Below are 19,293 nucleotides of genomic sequence, written 5' to 3'. Positions count from 1 at the left end.
ATGCAGACGCGTTTCTAAATTTCCTTGAAATTAGTTGGATTAGGGGAGAGTATTGAAGAACCAGAGCTAAAAGTTGGCAATATGTTGCTGAGAAATAATTATTTTGAATCGTGGTGCTTGATGTTTGTAATGGATTTGATCCAATGATAAATGGAAAATAAAATTACTTGTGACAACAGTGGAATGAAAACAATGCTTATTTATGATATGTGGCTACCCTTACTAACATAACCCCAAGGTATTCTACCCCAGAGAGTCAAAATATTGCAGGCTAAGTATAACTGCAGCATTTAGCATCACTTGTCATCTCCTTAGTGAAGTTAATAGGGAAACTGGCTACATTTTTTCAGAAAAATAGCTTTTTCCCTTATCTTTTGGACTCTTGAAAAATAATAGAGAGAATTAGGAGGCTACAGCAGGTCAAGAAGCAGCAAAAAGAGATTAAGGAAGGAAGATGTGCAGAGAGGGTAAAGAGCATTAAGGAAAGGAAGATCTGTGGGTCACAGAAAACAAGTAAAATGGTACCCCTCTGCACTCGTCTCCCTGAGCTGTGCTTACATAGGGGCGGGGGGCACTTGAATTTCATATTGGGGCTCCCAAATTAAGTTCTTCAACAATGGTATTCAAAAAAGTGCTGTATTTAAAAAGTCACAAAAGTTTTTCTTATTTATAAAAAATACTAAGACAAACGAGCACAACTGCTCAGAGTGAGAGGCTACATGATGATCTTTGCTGTATAATCAAAAGTCCCACCTTAAACAACGTCCAAACAAGTTGATGGGGCTTTTGTCATCAGGGCAATGCAGCCTTCCAAAACGTGGTGTCACAAACACCAAAATAAACAGCTTTCATGAGATGTGCACATGGAGAGGAAGATAAAGTGATAGAGCACTGCGTGCTGGAAATTATTTTTCTGCCTCTATACACGGTGCCAAAAGAGCAGAGACAGTTGCTGTGGAGGTTTCCCCACTGCTGTCTCGGCTGCAGCGTCTTGTAAGAGCTGTTTTAAAGGCAAAAGGGCAGATGTCAATCTTTGATCTTTCTGTTGAGAGGGTGATCTATTAAAGACTTTAGCTAGCTGGGTACCTACTCCCTCGACAGGCTGCCAAACCCATTGCTTAAGGTAATAACCTCCTATTTGCCAGATCAATGCTGACCCTACGTCAAAAGCTCAGTCTCCTTTCATCAAATCTGCAAGTCATCCAAAAATACTTTATTAATGGGGAAAGATAATGGGGGGAGGTAAGTGTGGGAATCACAGTGGAGGCTATGCAAAGAAACTGAAACAAGAAGTCTAAGACTTCTGTCTGAAAAGAAGAGCATGTTCATCCACCTCAATAAACCTTCTTAATCAGACAAAAATCTTATTCTGAGCCATATTCTAACTTCATCGTTTTCCTTGATTTGTGAGGAGGCAGAGAGTTGAAGGGGTAGCTGAAGGGAAAGTCCTTGGAGTCACCTATCCTCCTTGCTGAAGATTGGGTTGCACCAGGGATGCTCCTGAGGGACATCAGGTCTTCTGAGAGCCTGCTTCTGAAGGCAGGACATGGGAAAAAGGATTGGCAACTTCACCTGCTCCTTAACAGAGCCTCCCTCAGCATGCCTTTCCTCTGATATTGCACAGCTAAGCCTGTTCATTTTGCATTAGCTGGGGCCTCAGGCCAGGCTCAAGAGTCCTTGTTCCATCTTGCTGCTATTTGGGAACACCAAGGAGGTCATCAGCAAACTCCCTGAGCCCTCCTCTCCCTATGCATCCCAGCAAAAGAAGACAGAAAGTGTAGGCAAACAATAATGCCGGCTGAATTGCTCAATATGTCTATTTAATGAGCACTTAGAAGAGTCCCAAATGTTGTTTTCTCCTTGCTTGAAGGAGAGAGAAGAAGAACATGTCACTGGCATTGCAGAGGGCAAGAGGGGTTTTATAGATCATTTCACCTTAATAGTCATGAAGAAACTATTACAATGCATATCCATACTGAAAAGACAAAACAAGGCCCCTGTGGTCCTGATTTTTCTCTGTTGTACATCACTGGGATGTGGGGTTTGATTTAGCAGCATTTAATCCTTCTCGACAAATGAAAGGGGTGCAGGACACTGATTTTCTATACATTCACGACTCTCCCACCACTGCAGAATTGTGGTGTGTGTGTCTGAACACATTTCTCCATAAAAAGCACAAATGCACAATAAAATCTTTTGCCATAGTCATTTTCAGAGGTACAGTAATTTGGAAAATGTACACAAATTGCTCTAACAATTATTGATGCTATTGAGCTTCCTGCCCTGTGACAATGGAATTTTCTTGCCCCAAAAGCATCAGTTCTGCAGGGTTCCTTTTACTTCCGTTGCTGTTATCTTTTATGACAGTCAGCCATAAAATCATATGTGTTCCCTCAAAACAACTTTCATCTTTGTTTTTTAAAACCAGTGTTCTCATTCTTTACATGTATTTTTCCACATTAATGGGAAAATATTCCAGTGAAAACATAAAAAAGACCATGCCCTGCCTTTATTTCATGTACACAGGAAATGAAAGTCAAAGATGTGCACTAAAAATTTTCAAAGCACCCATTTGACTTCTTTATGAAAATGCTTAGCTTTTTCCATAAAGAAGAAAAATTCCAGCGAGTCTGAGGATTAAAAACTGAATGTGATGATCTTCTACGTAAAGCTTCTGGCTTCTCAGACTCGATCATTGGAATTTTTTTCGCAAGGCTCTCTCTTCAGGCTAATTTAATTAAATAAAGTGGTACTAGAACACCCTGTCACTATTACTGTTCTCATCCTCTCCAACCAGAAGGCAACAACTCCCACAGAGTCCCTGTACATGTTCTTTACAGCAATGCTTTACCTACTGTTTAAAAATATCTCACAGCGCAAAGTGCATATAACCCTTATTTTGTACCTTCTCTCTGTTACAAAGAAAAAAAATATATATACTTAGGAAAAAGATATAAATATTTATTTTCCTCTCTTAAAAATTAACCTTCTTAATATATTCAACACTTCTATCTAGCAGCTCTCTTCAATGAGAGCTCAGCTGCACTCTCATTCCATCTCTTGTGCCTCTGCTATCGCTGTGCTGTTGTCTCTGGTTTTATCAATGACAGAAACAAATTTGTCTTATAGAAAGAGTTAATCATCTCTACATAGATTTCATTCCTGGGCACAGGCTCAAAGTCCATGAACACATCATCTTTTGCAAATCAAAACCTATTTCTCTCTTTCATGCATCATTTACAATCCCAAGATGATGTACCACTAGCATCACACCTGTATTTTAGTCCTCTTTCTTCCTGATTACTCCTGCTTTAGAAAAGAAAGCACAGGTGACCTTTACTTTTTCTCTTTCATACCTTTTATTGTCTGTTTGTCTGGTTTTCCTTTGCTTTGCTTTTCTACCTGAAGAACCGAAAGAGAAAGCCTGGTTCAAAAACAGCAGCAGAAGACCACCTCAGAACGGTGTTCTTCGTATTTAGGCAGAACAGACCTTAAGAATGGTAAAATATCAGGAAAGAAGAACGCACCCAGTTTTCAGTTGCTGGGATTACATGACTGACCCAGCAGAAACACTGTGTAACCGCGATCCCTTTGAGCCCCAGGTTACCCATGCAAAGGCTAGACCTGACCTGGTTTGTGGACAATTTCTCCAGCCTCTCTAAGTGCAAGCCTGAAGCCAGCAGCAGCAGCGCAGGCTTGGGCTGCCATCCTTACACAACCCCCTGAGCAGCTCAGCCACTGCCGCTGTGCCCTAGGTTACAACTACTGCACTAGCTAGCCAAAAATAGCAAAAAGAAACCAAAATAGCCTCAAAAGTGGTAGAGTCAAAGGCCTTTGCCAGCATGAGTGGTGCAAGCTGCCAAGCCAGTGCTTCCTTCTTCAGGCACCAGAATGAATCCTCAGTCAGCGTCTCCTGCAACTTTTTCTCCAGCTCCAACTGCAATGGATATATTTTCCCGAGCTTCCATTGCTTTGAAGAAGATATTATTTTACCACTGTCTTAAATGCATTGTTTACCCATTTCGATACTAACTACATGCTACGACCCCTAGATTGTCAGTCTGCTTACAGGAAAGTGCACAAACACTGCAACCGTGACATGCATTAATCAACATTTTGGCAACAACCAGGTTGACTGACAAATTTAGGTTCTGATGACAGTTTCATTTTAACAAGCTATTAGTGTGACTGGATTTGAGGCTCTTGTGCTAATAATCTGATGTGCACAGCTTTTGACACCCTCCCCCCACCCCAAACTCCAGTACATTATGTTAATCTCTAATTGGATATGGGTTTCATTTGCATATAATTGCTGCTGTTTGTTATGCAAAACATTTGTCCTCTAATATATTCAGATGCATCTCTTTTCAAGACTGGCCTTCTACATCTGTAGAATGCAGTTTGCTTTACGGCATCATAAACTTTTTCTACAATGAGATTTTTGAGAAAAAAGAATGGATTTTTCACCTGCAGTAAAAAAATTCACCTGTAGCGAAACATTTTCATGTTTCTGAATGCTGATGTTAATAAAAGCTTAAAAAATTAACACAGTGATAGCTGCCCTTCTGCTTGTCCTTCTTCATTCCAGTGGACCCCCATGGATGAAGAAACTTAAAGATGTATTAAGTAACAACAATTTCTTTTTTTTCTTTTTTTTTTTTTTAGTTTTTCTGCTGCAGCCAACTTGTTGGAAAAGCCAATTCTTACAAACAAATAAACAGGCCCAAAGTTTAATACACATTTTTTCTACAGCCTTTCTTCCTATACCCACCTTCTCTTTTTCAAGCTGAGAGCACCACAGTACTGTTAAAAGCTTATGCTTTTGATCTCTGTGCAAATAAATGAGCTGAAACAAATAAAACCCAGTTCACAAGAGACTTCCAAGACATCTGGTGGAGTTATTTTTCGAAGTAATTAGACCAAGTGGTGGTGTAATTCCCAAATGAAAGGTACCTTCTTGCTTGGTATCCCGTTATTTCTCGGAGCCATCAAAACAGCAGTAAGTCCCGCTCCTCTCCTGGCATGTGACTCAAACTCTATTGATTACCAGTCTTCCCAAACAGGAACAATCATATCTTTGATTTATGCTGGTTTATTACTGTAGTTTTTAAACCTTTTCTTCTTTTTTTTTTTTTTTTTGTACTATGAGGGTCCTATTTTTCTTCCATGAATGTCAGTGGGATTTCTGGTACTGACTGAGGAAGGATAAGGCTCTTGGCTTGCTTCTTTTTTTTTTTTTTTTTTCTTTTCCTTACTAACCTGCTGTAGTCCTCCTTCATATGGGCTCTATGGAGCAGGCAGAAAAGTGTAGTGGAATAACAGCCAGGTGCTTGCTCTGGATCAATACACTGCTCTAAACTGTGCCCAGGTGTGCTTTCTCCTTCTTTCTTGCTGGAAGCTGATTAATTTTCTCCTTTTTTCCTTGAATCTCCCCAAGAAAACATCATTCTAGGAACAACCCAATTGCTCTTCGACATTTTGGGGAGAATGTGGTTCTTGGTCTGTGACCACGATACAGTGCAACCACTGGGAATTTGTAACACTGGGGAAGTGAACAGGGAGTAGACCTGTCTGAGAAAGCAATTCCATTTTGTTTGTGCGCGGTCCTCCTAGTTTTTCTGTTTCAAACTCTGGCACGGTATTCTACAATCATGTTTTACTAACTGACCTGGATGCAGACACCACCTCTGTGCTGTGACAGCTAATGTTCAGTAATGCCAGATACAAAACTCACAGCTGTATCAAGAGTAAAGAAAAGTAGCTGCCATATGAAATAGCTGCTAGATTACAATGGTGGGCTTGATATTAATGCTTTTTAATTCTCACCCCTCCATGACATAACACAAACTCACCAGAGGTTTCATCTACTCTCTCGTCCACCACATGGTCCTTCTGATGAACCCATTCGCTGTTGCACTTAAAATAGATCTGCGTGGCTGGGCTAGCTTTGCAGTACAGATTCACGGGCTTGTTCTTCACAATGTAAGCCTCTTCAGGTTCAATGAGGAAGTGGGGCAATGGCTCTGGAGGATCAGATGGAAAAGTTTCTGGAAGTTCATGAAAAAAATCATCATCTGTAGAGACGAGACAAAAAGGACAAATGAAACAACCAAAATTCAGCTGGCAAACACTTACAAATGCTTTCTGAAAATTTCAAAAGGAGCATACTTTTCAAATAAAACGTTATCTTAGGAGCATTCGTAGACCGAGGCTTAAATGCACTGCTGTTTTCAGACTGGAAGGAATTGTTCTTTACATCCTGAGCTCTCTTTCGCCTATGTGTTGTGACAGGGATGTGCACATTCACATGTCTGGGAACAGCCTTTTGTTATCATCGTCGGCAATACTAGCAATAAAGCATTATGTTAGTGCTTGGGAGAGTTGCCTGCAAAACCATAAAAAGAAATAGTAGAAACTTTTGGAGGCTTCAAGGTCACACTTTTCAATAGTGACTTATCGCACTGTTTAATCAAGTGCATGCACATAGCTAGTATTGGCTGGGGCTGGTACAAATAGGAAATAGCGCCTTTCGTTTCAGATGAACAATTTGAAATCTGCTCTAAGGGCAAATGACTAAATGCAAGTCCAGTCTGTGCCTCTTTGTTCATACTCTGACTCTCTTGCTAAGACTGCTAATGAAGGTGCCAAGCTATGCTTTTTTTACTTCGTTTGTAGTACACTGGTCTGCGCAGTCCTCACTATGGAGAGGAACGGGGAGCTGGGACATGGGGTAGAGCAGCTGTGAGATGGTGACATTTTGGGCCAACGCAGACACATGCTATTGATGTAAGGAACCTCTGCACCTCTCTGGTGCTGCTGGTAATGAATAAAGTCGACGTAAGAAGTCTGGAGAAGGAGGAAAAGAATCCAACACCCAGGAGACAATACTGAAAACACCTAACACATACTTTCCTTTCTCCCTCCCTCCCTCTTCACAAATCCCCCTTTACAACCCCTCTGTCCCCTTCTGCAGAGGAAGTCTTCCACATCAGAAAGCACCAATTCAACGGAGAATAGCCCTCTTCCCATCCACCTCCCCACCTGCCGTCAGTGGACATCAGAACATCCAAGAGGCTCCCAGTGGCAAAGGGGTGGGGGGGCACCAACTACTGACAGATCCACCATCAGCAAGCTGACAGTCCTGAAGGCCTTATTCAATCTCCCCCTTTCTGCCTCTGAAGCAGTTATCATCATACACAGCGAAGGATGTTGCTGATGACCAATAAAACACCACAGAACATCAAACTAAAAATACTGTGGAAGACTGGGTATCTTCTCCCTGCCAGTCTTCATGAAGATGAAATGTCAGGTGGCTACCTCCCCATACCTGAGACATGCCTGTGCAGGCTGTGTCCAGAATTACAAGGGGCATGAAAGGCTCTCCTTCCAGCTACTGGTTTTGCAGAAAGACAAGAAAGAACAGGAACAGATGAAGAAGACGGGGGAGAAGGCAATATGGTACCTATCCGTGTAGCTATACAGAGGTAGACTGTACGTCTTTATCAGTGATGGGAATACCTCACACAGCAAAAGGTTTTGTGAGCCTCTTGAACTATTTATGAAGAGAACATATGTTCACCATTTTTTTTTGTTTGTTTTTTTCCCTTTATATTAATTTAAAAATACTCCTGCCCTTTTGGATGTCTCATTTTACAAAGAGGAACAGGCCTGACTCACTACCAAATCACTCCCTGAGAGTTAATAGAACTGAATTGGTTCAATGATAGAAGAAAGGGCCACTAAGTAAGGCCTGAGATTTTTCTAGCAAAGGGAAAATCTGTGACGAACTATAACAATTCAATTTCCATCTCCAACTAATCATCTCTGAATATTCAAATTAAATTTAATTTTTATCACTTTCCCATCTTTCCTTTTTTCCTGCAGTTTCCTTTTCACTCTGACCACACCAGCCTCCTTTTTCTGCAGTCCCATTTCCTCTCCCCGTTTGGTATTTCTTCCTTGCTCCATTTTGCTTCTCATTTTTTTCCAAAGAGAAAGACGAGTTACACTAAGTTAATGGGAGTCCACGTTTGGTTTCATGACAACAAAACTTGTTTGAACCAAAGCAAGAGGCTTTTCAGCATTCCTCATCCCCTTCTGGCCATATCCCCCCCTCTTCCCCACTCCCTCCCTCTCCCTCTCGCATACGCTGCTCCATAGACATCCACAACGCAGAAACATTAGAGATGAATCATTTCCCCTGAATTGCCACAGGACGTATCTTTTTCTTCTGGTCATTTAATTGCAAATCAGCGAGCAGACAGATGGAAACTAACAAAGCACACATATGTTTTATAATTAAACAAGTATTGCTTCACTAATTTCTGGTGACTGGAAGAACAAATGTATTTATTTTAACCACTAGATTTCTGCACATTATCAAAGACAATACTTACGCTGCCTGACCAATTAACTGCATCTTATCAAAGATGTAACTAGAAAGTCTAAAAGGAAGGATCAGCACATTGCAGAAAAGAAAAAAGGTGGGTTTTAAAATTATTTCTTTAATCAGCCTGGAGAATGTGTGTGGGCTTTGGCTTTCCCTCCTGGAGGTAACTGCTTCTAAAGTTTAAATATTATTTTTATGTTAAAGTGGATTCACAGTACTGCCCACTACGCATCAACCTAGTCTCACATTTTGATTGTGGTGATAGATGTTTCTCTCCACCAGCCTGGCATCCCGCAGTCAGGTACAAGCCAGTTTACTTACTGGCTTCTTGCTGTAATTCCACCTTACTCTTCTTAAGCAATAATAAAGCCCAGCTTTATTTTTCTACACTCTTTCTCATTGCTATCGAAAGGCATCTGAACTGCTCTTAAATGCTAGGGATATAGATGGAAACCATTCCTAAACTGTCACACAAACAGAGTGCGCAGAGGTTGCCTTGTGCCTGGAAACTGGCATTTAAAAACTGCACTTTTAGAAGAAATTTAAGATAGTAGCTAAGACAGATTTTTTGGGCTTTTTAAACTGGAGTATGTTCATTCAATCCCTGCCCTCGTACTCTTGCTATTAGTAGCAACGTTGGAGTTAACTTTTTTTACGGAGTAGATTCTTAAGAGGACCATCCAGAATCCGACCACGACTGGGTTTTTCTGTGTTTGTCAGTAAAAACCCCAATCACACTGCAAAGCTAGTCCTACCTGCATTAGCATTCAGGGCCCCTCGCTCCTGCTATCCACTGCTGAAAGGTAACAGACAGCTTTATCAGCCTGTGTGAATCGCAGCGGGAAGTCACTTGGTGTTCCCTGCATTCCCCAAAGAGATGGGATCAGCTGCTGCGGGACGGCAAACCACCGCTCCCCTCCCACCCAGGCACACTGGCGTGGGTCACAGGATGGTGGTTTACAGGTAGACAGGGTGTGCAGCCACAGTCCCCCTGTGCCGGGCTGCAGTACTCACCTCTGAGGATGAGATTGCATTGAGGAGGAGGAACCTTAAATCCCCTCGTGATGGCTTGCCCATCACAACAGGCACAGCTGCAGCACGGCTTAGGACGGTTGGCTGATTTGGCTGCTGATTTGGGACAGAGTTCTGAAACAACAACCTTAACACGCATCTTGGATCCAATCCTTGCCTTTTTTTTTTTTTTTTTTTTAATTAGACTGATATGCTGTTATGCTTTCATTATAATGCTTGCAGCAACATGTGAGCACAATTATAAGGGCAGTGTAATTATATAACAACATATTCTTAAAAATCCAACACAGATATTTACCTCTGAAAACGTCAATATAGGACATTTGACTGTGTTGAGACTTTTTGCAACTCTCTGCAAAACCAACTTTTGGTAAAACCAAAGCAATCTCATGAATCTGAGTTTTCATGAGGCCACAGTTTCTAACAACCTAACAAACACTTCCATCAAAGTTTCTCCTGACCAGCTCCAGTTGAACACAGGTCATTCCTCTGCCCATACAAAGACCAAACTCTTACTTATTTTTTTTCAGGGATGACTGTGATACAACCATGTGGCCTGCTGGGCCTGTAATTTGGATGGGGGTCACCTCTCGTTGCGTGCTCCATCTCTGCACAAGGCGATAAATCTTGCCTCAGACTTTGATCTGAATCTTTGTGATAGTTCTCACTGGTTATTTAAAATGTTCATCTCCTGACAGCGCAACAAAGCAGCAAACTTTATATTTGTCTTATTTAACTCTCCTAAGGAGTTAGACATTTTTTCTTCTGTCTGGAGGAAAAAAGCTAATTAAACCATTTGGGAATGATCTGGGAGTGCACACACAAACAAACACTAAAAATTCACGTACTTGATTTCCAATCATTATGTCATGTGCAGCAAGTTCCCCTTACAACCTTGATCAAACGCAAATACGAGGCATGCATTGTTCTCCCCTGTTGTAACAAATCCCCTTCTGTGCTCAGTAACTTTGAGCTGCAAGTTTACTTCTGCAGTATGTCACATTCATCTTTATTTTCACATAATAAAGTGTACAGCCCATCTGTTGTTACTGACTGATTTATATTAGCAAGACAAAAGACCTGATTAATGACACCGCTAAACTGGTTTCACTCATGCAATTCATTCATATTAAGAAAATAAATTTTAAAAAGCCATTTTAATCTATAAACTTAATGTGGAATTTTTATTTTAGTTGCTAGCCCAAATACAGATATGCTCTTTTATTTGTCTTCTGTAGTATCTGAAAACTATATATTTTTTTAAAGGCAAGTCAAATGCAAAATCTATAGGAATAGGTGAAGTGTCACTGAAATCAGCATTGATAGAAGCTGGCATGGACTGTCACACATGGGAATTTTAGTTTTAGTTCAATTATCTTTTAAGGTAAAACAAATCTTTGCCTAAGTCAGGAACATTTGATGTTAGGAAAGGTCTTTATTGTTTTCATGCATTTGTTTGTAAAACTGTACATATTATAGCTCTTCATGCATAACAAGTGAAAAAGGAGATTTTATGATATACTTCTCTTTTTATGGACTAGTATCCTCACTCTAATCTGTGGCAGGAAAATATTGTGCTCCGTACACCAATCTATTCATCTCTAGATCACTAGTTTTATTACTATATATCAAGCTTTAATTCTCATCAACCCAGCATATAACTCACTATATTTCTGAACTGCGAGACTTAAACTATTATTGCTTAGATCATGATATATTGGACCATTATCTCTTTGTGCAAGACCTGAAGCAAATTCTTCTCAAATGGAATTTACTTCAGAATGATTCAAGAGCAATTTAAAATGAATGGCTGCAAAGCTAATTCCATTTGCATTTGGATGCCCATCACTCGGCAAGATCATTCGCCATGCATTGCAAGAAAGGCAGCTGGAGTTAACTGTATGGATGGGATTTCTGTTCAGTTTTTTAATGTTATGATTAAAAAGCTTTCTAGAGCAACAAGTACTCTGTACTGTGAAATTAACAGCAGGTGCTAGCTCGGTAAGGCAGCTTATCAGGAGGGAGGCAAGGGTTTGGTTTACAGCACACACATTTTCAGGAGGGAAAATTACTCAGCTGGAAGCCCTTTGGTTGCAGGGTTTTCTGTCCGCCTAGGAAGGGCACGCGGTATCACGGTGCCATCAAATGGGAAGCAAGGAAGCAAAAAATCCTGTATGCCATATAGCCTGCCTCCATCTTAGAGCCCTGTAACACCAATGGCGCTATGAATCCAAAATTAGGCCAAGTTGAATGAGAAACGGGAGAAAACAGGACTTTTTCTAAAAATTACTAGTGAGTCGTTTCCATGTCAGAGGGCTCTCTCATCCCTGCCTCAGCCCTGGAGACCACACAGGGACAGAGAATGGGCACAGCAAAGCATAGCCCATGCCCCGAAAGAGAAAACACATTTTCCTGCCCTGCCCGGGGAAAGAGGAGGAGGAGGATGGCTTTCTCAGCACTCATCCTCTGTCAGCTCTACCTCCAGCTGTCTGCAAGGTGGGCATGCAATAAGGCAGGCATACATTATTCTTCAGCATCTAAAAAGTGGAAGGTTTCACCAAATAGCCCAATTTTATAACAGCACAGTATTTGGCTAGCTTGGGAGGCTGGCACCTGCTTGCTTGTTGCTGAATTCACTGCAGACCTTTACGTGCCTAAAGACGAGGCTTGGTTTTGTGGCAGCCCACAAACCAGATGCTTGCTGAACTCTCAGGGGAGCAAGGTCAAGGGAATTTCAGACTGAAATTTACTGAGCACCCAGAAAATGAAATGCTTTTTTCAGCAGGGAAAGCAGAGTGCAGGCATGGTCTGGGAAAAGCGATAGAGAAATCGATAAGGCATGCAATATTCATCTTTTTTGGGTGACTTCAGTCCAGAAACAGAATAAATAAAGCCTGCAAAGAGGAATGAACTTCCTCTGCACCTGCAATGACTTGGTGAAGACCCTCCTAGCAGATCTCAGCTGAAAAACACATCCCCAGGAGGTTAAACACAAGCTTTGCATGCACTTAGAGAATGAGGAACATATCCACTGAGTGGCTACGTATAGATCAGAAGGCTGCTGGGCAAAAGTCTCCACCCAAAACACACACACATCAAACAAATCCCAAACACATCCTTTCCTGTCCTCCTGTACCCCTGCCAAAGCAGCAACTTCCACAGAGGCATCAGAAGCAATACATGATCCACTGTCAGCCACAGGAACCAACCTGGAGCCCTTTCTAAAGCCCAGATGATGGGCATCTAAGACATCTGAAATACTGGATTTTTGGCTCAGCTAAGGAGTTCAAGAAGGAGGTGTCCATTACTCAATGACAAGCCTACTACATTGGACATCCCAAATAAATAAAAAGGCTACCAAATGCCTAATATAGTAATTGTGTTTGTTATGCCCATCTTACCTCGACTAGCCTTTCTCAGAAAGCAGAAAGAGAGAAGAAAACACCATGCTTTCCCTTCTAACAGCAGTGCATGACCTGGCATTAGACAGGGTGTCTGCTAAGACTAGGAGCTGTGGTTCAAAAGCAGGGACATTGCACAGTCAAAGAAGCCAAACGAGCGGCTGCTGGTGCTCCCTGCCGGCAGCACCATGCTGAGCGGAGGCTCGCCCCGTTGTGCGCTTCTCTCCGTGCTCCTATTTCACATGAATGCTGCACAGTCAGATATAAAACCAACGGCAGAGGAAGATGAAGGAGTAAACAGTTGTCACCTGGCCATGGCCAATGTCAACACTGTGCAACCATGTTACCTACAGAAATCAGCTTGTACTCCATTTCCCCTGCTTTGATAACACCATCTCTTTCCCTCAGGTCAATGGTTGGAATATATCTTGTCTGGCTTACCCTGGCAAACTGCACTGCTGGTAATCAACGATTAATTCCAGTGGAGACAGATCTGATTTGCATCAGAGTAAGGAAAAGGAGAATCAGGTCTAGATGAGGAAAACACTGACTGTACCAGCTTTATAAAGCAGCTTACAAGTTATATATTACTGTCTGGGGAAAAGGCATCTTCCCCCAGTTCGTTTAATTCATAATTATAATTAAAGTTTCTGCTTCTCTTGAGGCTAATGGCAATTTTATCATCAATCAGATCAGAGGCAAACCAAAGACAAAACACGTGTCCTCAAAATAATTCTTGCAGCCCTCTTAAAGAGAAAGATATTTCTTTATGCATCCCATTGTGAATCCAAGACAAAAACTGTGGGTATATACACAGACACAACATTTAAGGTTCTGTATGCAGAACTTTATCATTGCCCTGAGTCAAAGTCTGTCAGACTACCAGCTGTTGCCTAAACATGCAAGAGATGGTACAGATACTTGTTAGCATTGGGCTCGGTGTAGGAAAATGCCAGAACATGGTATGATTTCACGCAAGGCAATGGAAATACTTTCTATTACATATGAAGAGCACCAGGCTGTTCTTTGGGCAATGAGGTTTATGATAATTTTTGTCAGTATAAGAAATCTAATGCAGTAATCTGCAAGTGCTATTTACTATGAGGCCGTCTAACCATATAAATAGATAAAAGAGGATGGAGGCAAATCATGGGAGGGTGAGGCTGACTTACGAGCACTGACAGTGTGAAATGCCGAGTGAAGAGGCAAAGGTCCTGTCTCTCTGCTGCCCTGTCCTGTGCACTGTCTGTCACATCCCTCTTTGCAACGCTTTCATGAATTCTGATGGAAACTTCACTGTTGTGCTTCTACAGAGCTACTGGATAAGGTTGGCTCAGTTACTGTGCCAAGGCTATCAAAAGTACAGCACCTGAAAACAGAACTACAGTGCTTGTGCAAACAGCACATGACATCAGGGACATTTCTTCATAATTATTATCCTGTGCAAGATTGCCTTCCTTTGTCCTGTTGTTCTCTCTTTCCATTTGTTTAAAACTAATAAAATATTCATGCTTAAAAAAAAAAAGTGGGATGCAGACTGTCTCCGAAACTTTATCTCCCTTACTCTGACATGTAATAAAACCACAGAATGTTTTGTACACATGTAAGCGTTACTTTGTCGAGCGCACACACTGTAAGTGTGAGCTCCGGGCATTTAATCTAATTAGAAAATTAACATGACTCCTCTTAGACATGGTTGTGCTGGTAGAGTTCATGCAGTCTGTCTGCATATTACTGCTAGTTCTGTTTTCTCTGATATGAAGGCAACGTATGAACAGCGGAGAAACTTCAGTGTCAGACCATGAGATTTTCCATCCCGCCTGTAAAACTGAAATGCATTTTTTTCCTTTTGAATTCTAGCTTGTGAAGGGTCTGTATGATGGCATGGGATCCCCTCCTAACCACCTGCAAAGCAAAGTCTAATTTGAAACATTTCTGCCCCAGCTGCCATTAGTAGTCATAATGGTTGACACAGGGTCAAAAAATTATTAAACCTCTGAGGAGCATCATTTCCTCTTCAGTGTTAGGCTTCACTTTCCTTTGACACATTAGTCCTGAAGCAGCTCCAGGCTCTTGACCCCTCCTTTAACCCTGATAACTAATTAAAGATGGACAAGGCTTAGGCTAAAATACTTTTTGTTAAACCTATTCATTCTCAAGTCCCCTTCAGGCACTCTTTGTCACACAGGACAGAGCCTGCTATATTTACATGAACATGAAAGTAGGTGCCTGTTACAATAATATGAAAAATCTCTTTTTACAAGACCTAACTTAACCTTTGTGGTTAGACGGTAGGATGCATTTTATAGCACATAAAACATATTCTCAACATATACTGGAAACAAGTTTCCTGGGTATAGTCCAAAGCATACAATTCAGGAAAAATCCGAGGATAATTAACTCTGTATGTACTTCTACAATTAAAAGTTCCGACTCAGGTTCTTCATCTGACTGCTATTTCAACGGTCTGAATGTGGTGTCCCAAATATGATGAACAAATGAAGAATTGATCCTACCTTTTCTCACGCGAGGATTTCTTAAGGCTCTATCATGTACTAGAAACGATGACAGAGCTCAGGCTAGAGAGTAGTCAGCCGTAGGCAGATGGATTTGAGGGCCAGTGGTAAATCATATCACACAGCACACATTGGTTTAATGTAGATAAATCTGTGTGCAATGTATTGTTGATGGCTAGGGCACAATGAAAGGAGTCCCATACTGCTAGCCTGAAAAAGGATCTGTAACTGAATGTGGTACTTTGCAAATACTTTCTTAGCTTTTTATGTTGTTTCATATTAATAATTAAGCTTGCTTCTTGCATCTGTATGTTAGGGTTAAAATGTCAATCCTTTGGTTCTAGCAAGAATGGCTACTTTTATCCTTACTTTTCCTATTATTAAAACTGCTGTAGAGCTCTGCTCACAGATTTCTAATGCTTTCAATGCAAGCATTTTTCTCAGCAAAGAGTGATGATCCAACAACTCATGAGTAATAAAACTGAGATCTAGCGGGATGACATGGATCCTGATTTCATGAGCTATCTGAAGTGTACAGTTAATCTAGTTAGTGGGATCAACTCCATCCCAGAGAAACACAGGACACTTGCCTATACCTAAAATAATAGCTCAGTCGTATGGCCACCTGGTCATATTCTTGTGTGACCTTGGGAAAATCTACTCTGCCAGGTTCAGGGGCCCATCTGCAAAATGGATGTAGCAGCCTAATAGGTAGCACTCTATCTAATTCACTACCTTCAAACTGAGTAAACATCTCGGTACTCAGATTCTTTCTTCAAAATTTCTCCAAAATACCTGTCAGCATCATTTACTAAGCAGCCAACAACAGCTACACAAAGGCCCACAAACAAATCTATGTTTATGACATGATTAGGGAACAAAATTTGGCTATTTTGGAGGTAATGCAAGTTTTGCTACTAGTCTCCCTCTGTATCGATGGAGAGGTTGAAGAGTAGGATCTGGAGCAGGAGCCTGACCTTGGGTGCTCTGAAGGGCTCTCTCCACGGGCTAGGGGCATCCTGGTGAGATTGGTGTCCTGAGACTAACATTAGTCCTCATGAATATCTACATACTCACTACTTTCTTCCACAGATCTTAATGAGATTATTATTTGCCTGGTGCCAGTTACCTAATTTCATCCACAGCCAATTTTTCAAGAACCATAAATTATTTTGTATGAGGCTGATCTATCCCAGCAGAAGTCCAAATTGATTTAGAAATCCATTAGCTAAATTCTAAGCAGGAGCTTCTGGGGAGAAGGGGAAAGGGAGGGGGGGAACTTGGGAATCTGAGCACCAGATGTGGAAAAGGGGAAAAAAATCCTTAAAAGAAGTAGAAAAGGGAAAGAAAAGATAAATATCTTCTCATTGAATTAAGTACCCCCGTATTTAGGGAGCCAGGTGGAAGAACACAGATTATTGCCTAGGATCAGAAACATGACTCAGACATTTATTTATTTATTTTGACTAGCAATCAGTTTTGTAAATACACGAGACTTTGTAAGCAGATGAAAAGCACTGGTCCGCTTGGTTGCATATCATGGTTGCATCTATGCAAATAACAACAGATTGTGTGTACTATATATACTAATAAAGCTAATAATAAGGTGTTCAACCAAATCTTAATACAAAGATTTCTCTCTGAGGGAAAATGAAAGCAAGAAAGACTTATTTACTTTGGAAACATACAGGATGATTTAATCAGCTATCACCCTCCATGCAGAGCCTGCTTATTTGGGGAAACACATGGACAATGTACCTCTTTGAGCACACGTTTATTTACAGAAAAGCACATCCTCTCCTCTTGCCACTCTACCCCCACCATCAGTAGACTCAGCAAATGAAGGATGATGGAAGGAGAATGCAGCTAGTTCATTGACATTAAGACCCACGCTATTATTTTCTAAAGCTGGAAACTATGGTGGACGGATCCCAGGACTCACAAGGGGAAACTGCAGTACAGTCCCTCTCACATGAGTTACAGAAACAGTCTGCATCCACACAGTTATTTCAGGAGTCCATGAAAGGTCTGAAATATTCAGTTACAGATGGGAAATTTCCCCCTCCAGTGACTAATTTCATTCACACTTTTTTCCTAAGTCTTGCTGATTTCTTACTGTCAAATGCTGTAACAATTAAAAAAAAAACCCTTAACATTCAAAGAGCAACCTGAGACAGCAGGCTCCTGATTTTGCTATACCTCCAACTCAACTTTTGTGCCATGTGCCTGTGAAGTATCACCCTTTCCATTATCAGGAGCACCTAAGATAGCTCAAACAGAAGTTGTCAAGACCAGATAACAAATGCACAGTGCCTATGGGAAGCTCTGATGTGCACTATCAGACAACTTCTAGATCACAGCGTGTGAAACTCCAGTGCCAGCAGAGTGCGTGGTCACCCCTCCTAGCCACCATCCTACCCTTTGCCTCCAAATTCAAGTTCACTCCGTGGCCACTAACAGGAAGAACAAACAAAGGAAGAAAAAGGAAAGGAAACCTTCTGAACACTCAGTAATCACAGTTGACTGGCAATGGTAGTTAAAGTAGTGAAATCCCCAGCAAGTGCTGAGAACAGATCCAGCACTGATGTTTTGTGGAGAGACAGACGGTGCTGATGTTCAGAGACCAGCAGCCGAAGTTTAACTCCTGGATCTACCACACACTGACTTGCTTCCCTTCCTTATCTGTAAATAGTTTCTTGTGTGCCACATCCATTTTTAATGTAAGGTTCCTACAGAGACTGATACCTCTTAATATGCCAACAGAAAAATGCCACTGAAAGAGGGGCTTCATATCCTGAGAAGCAAAAGACTCACTACCAAGTTACATACGCCGTTTCCTCTCAGTTCTGTGAATTGGTTTGGACTGAAGCACTCTGAAACTGAAACTGTATGTCAGATAATAGCAGTATTGAGTTTCAGTAGCTGAAGGCACACATGCAGAAACAGAGCAAAAAGGCGGCTTGAAGTGTTTCTAGCTTGACTGCCTCTAGCTGCAGGGATAAGAAACACTGGGTGATATCTACCTCTGTCTTGTAGATGCCACAGGTGCTAACACACTGTATAGCACTCAGGACAATATCATTTAGCCAGTGTTAAACTGTCTCTTGAATGTGCATTGCCTGTATTGGGACACGTGGTCATTTATACCTGCCATTGACTCCCTTGTGTCTAAAGAAAGAGGTATCTTTCAATAATAGCCCAGATTATTCCACGAAATCGCATTTGTCTGTATCTCAGTCTAGTCCAAAACTGCAAATCTCTCAGGTCTCAACTCCTTGCACAAGTAACTGTGCTGCCAGAGCCTTGGCCCTAACCAGAAGCAAATAGATTCCTTTGGGTTTGATTTTTAAAATATGGACCTGCACTCAAAAGACACTGCAGCAACGTTAACAAATGAATCCAAAACATAAAGAAAAAGAAACATTCTAGAGGAATAATGGAAATGCAATTAATTTGCAGGCTTTGTGGGACATGTTTTGTATTGCTGTATCGTATTTATTTATTCAGCACTCCTCAGCAGGTCAGCTTGAAGCTGGGGAGCAATGAATCAGTGCTCTAATCTCCCTCCTCATCATCCCCAGCCTTTCTGAGGAAACTGATATCCAGCCCAAGCTGAATCTGTCGAGTCCTGGTCATAAACGCTGTCACTAGAGAAACACAGACCTAAGCTATCTGACCGCTTTGAGCATAAAACATACGTATTTCAGTCTCACTTTCTGTTTTCTGATCTCTGACCTTCTTCGTCCTTTTTCGTGGGTTTCTGGTCCTATCTTTTATTCCCCATTGTTATCCTCTTCTTTCTTGCCTCTAGGCTCTCTACCCCCCTTTTTTTTAATGCCACATCCCTCCCATTCTTTTTTCCTCAAGTTCAGCAAACCTGACTGGTCAGGAATCTCCCTATGCTGTTACAAATGGACAAAGATTAATACCCAAGAAGTGGAAAAAGAAAATGATT

General features: G+C 41.3%; 1 protein-coding gene across 2 annotated transcripts in view; it reads right to left on the bottom strand.

Annotated features, from left to right (window-relative positions):
- The window catches only part of UNC5C (unc-5 netrin receptor C), a 270,036-nt gene that overhangs the window by 91,615 nt on the left and 159,128 nt on the right, over positions 1-19,293 (bottom strand). For both annotated transcript variants that reach the window (XM_075708767.1, XM_075708768.1), the window contains exon 2: positions 5,853-6,074. In XM_075708767.1, coding sequence (XP_075564882.1) covers positions 5,853-6,074 — 222 coding nt within the window. The remainder of the gene's footprint in view (positions 1-5,852; positions 6,075-19,293) is intronic.

The sequence above is a fragment of the Pelecanus crispus genome, chromosome 4, assembly GCF_030463565.1.
Source record: "Pelecanus crispus isolate bPelCri1 chromosome 4, bPelCri1.pri, whole genome shotgun sequence".
Lineage (NCBI taxonomy): Eukaryota > Metazoa > Chordata > Aves > Pelecaniformes > Pelecanidae > Pelecanus > Pelecanus crispus.
The sequence above is the reverse complement of the archived record's forward strand: the minus strand, read 5'-3'. Positions and strand labels throughout refer to the sequence as shown.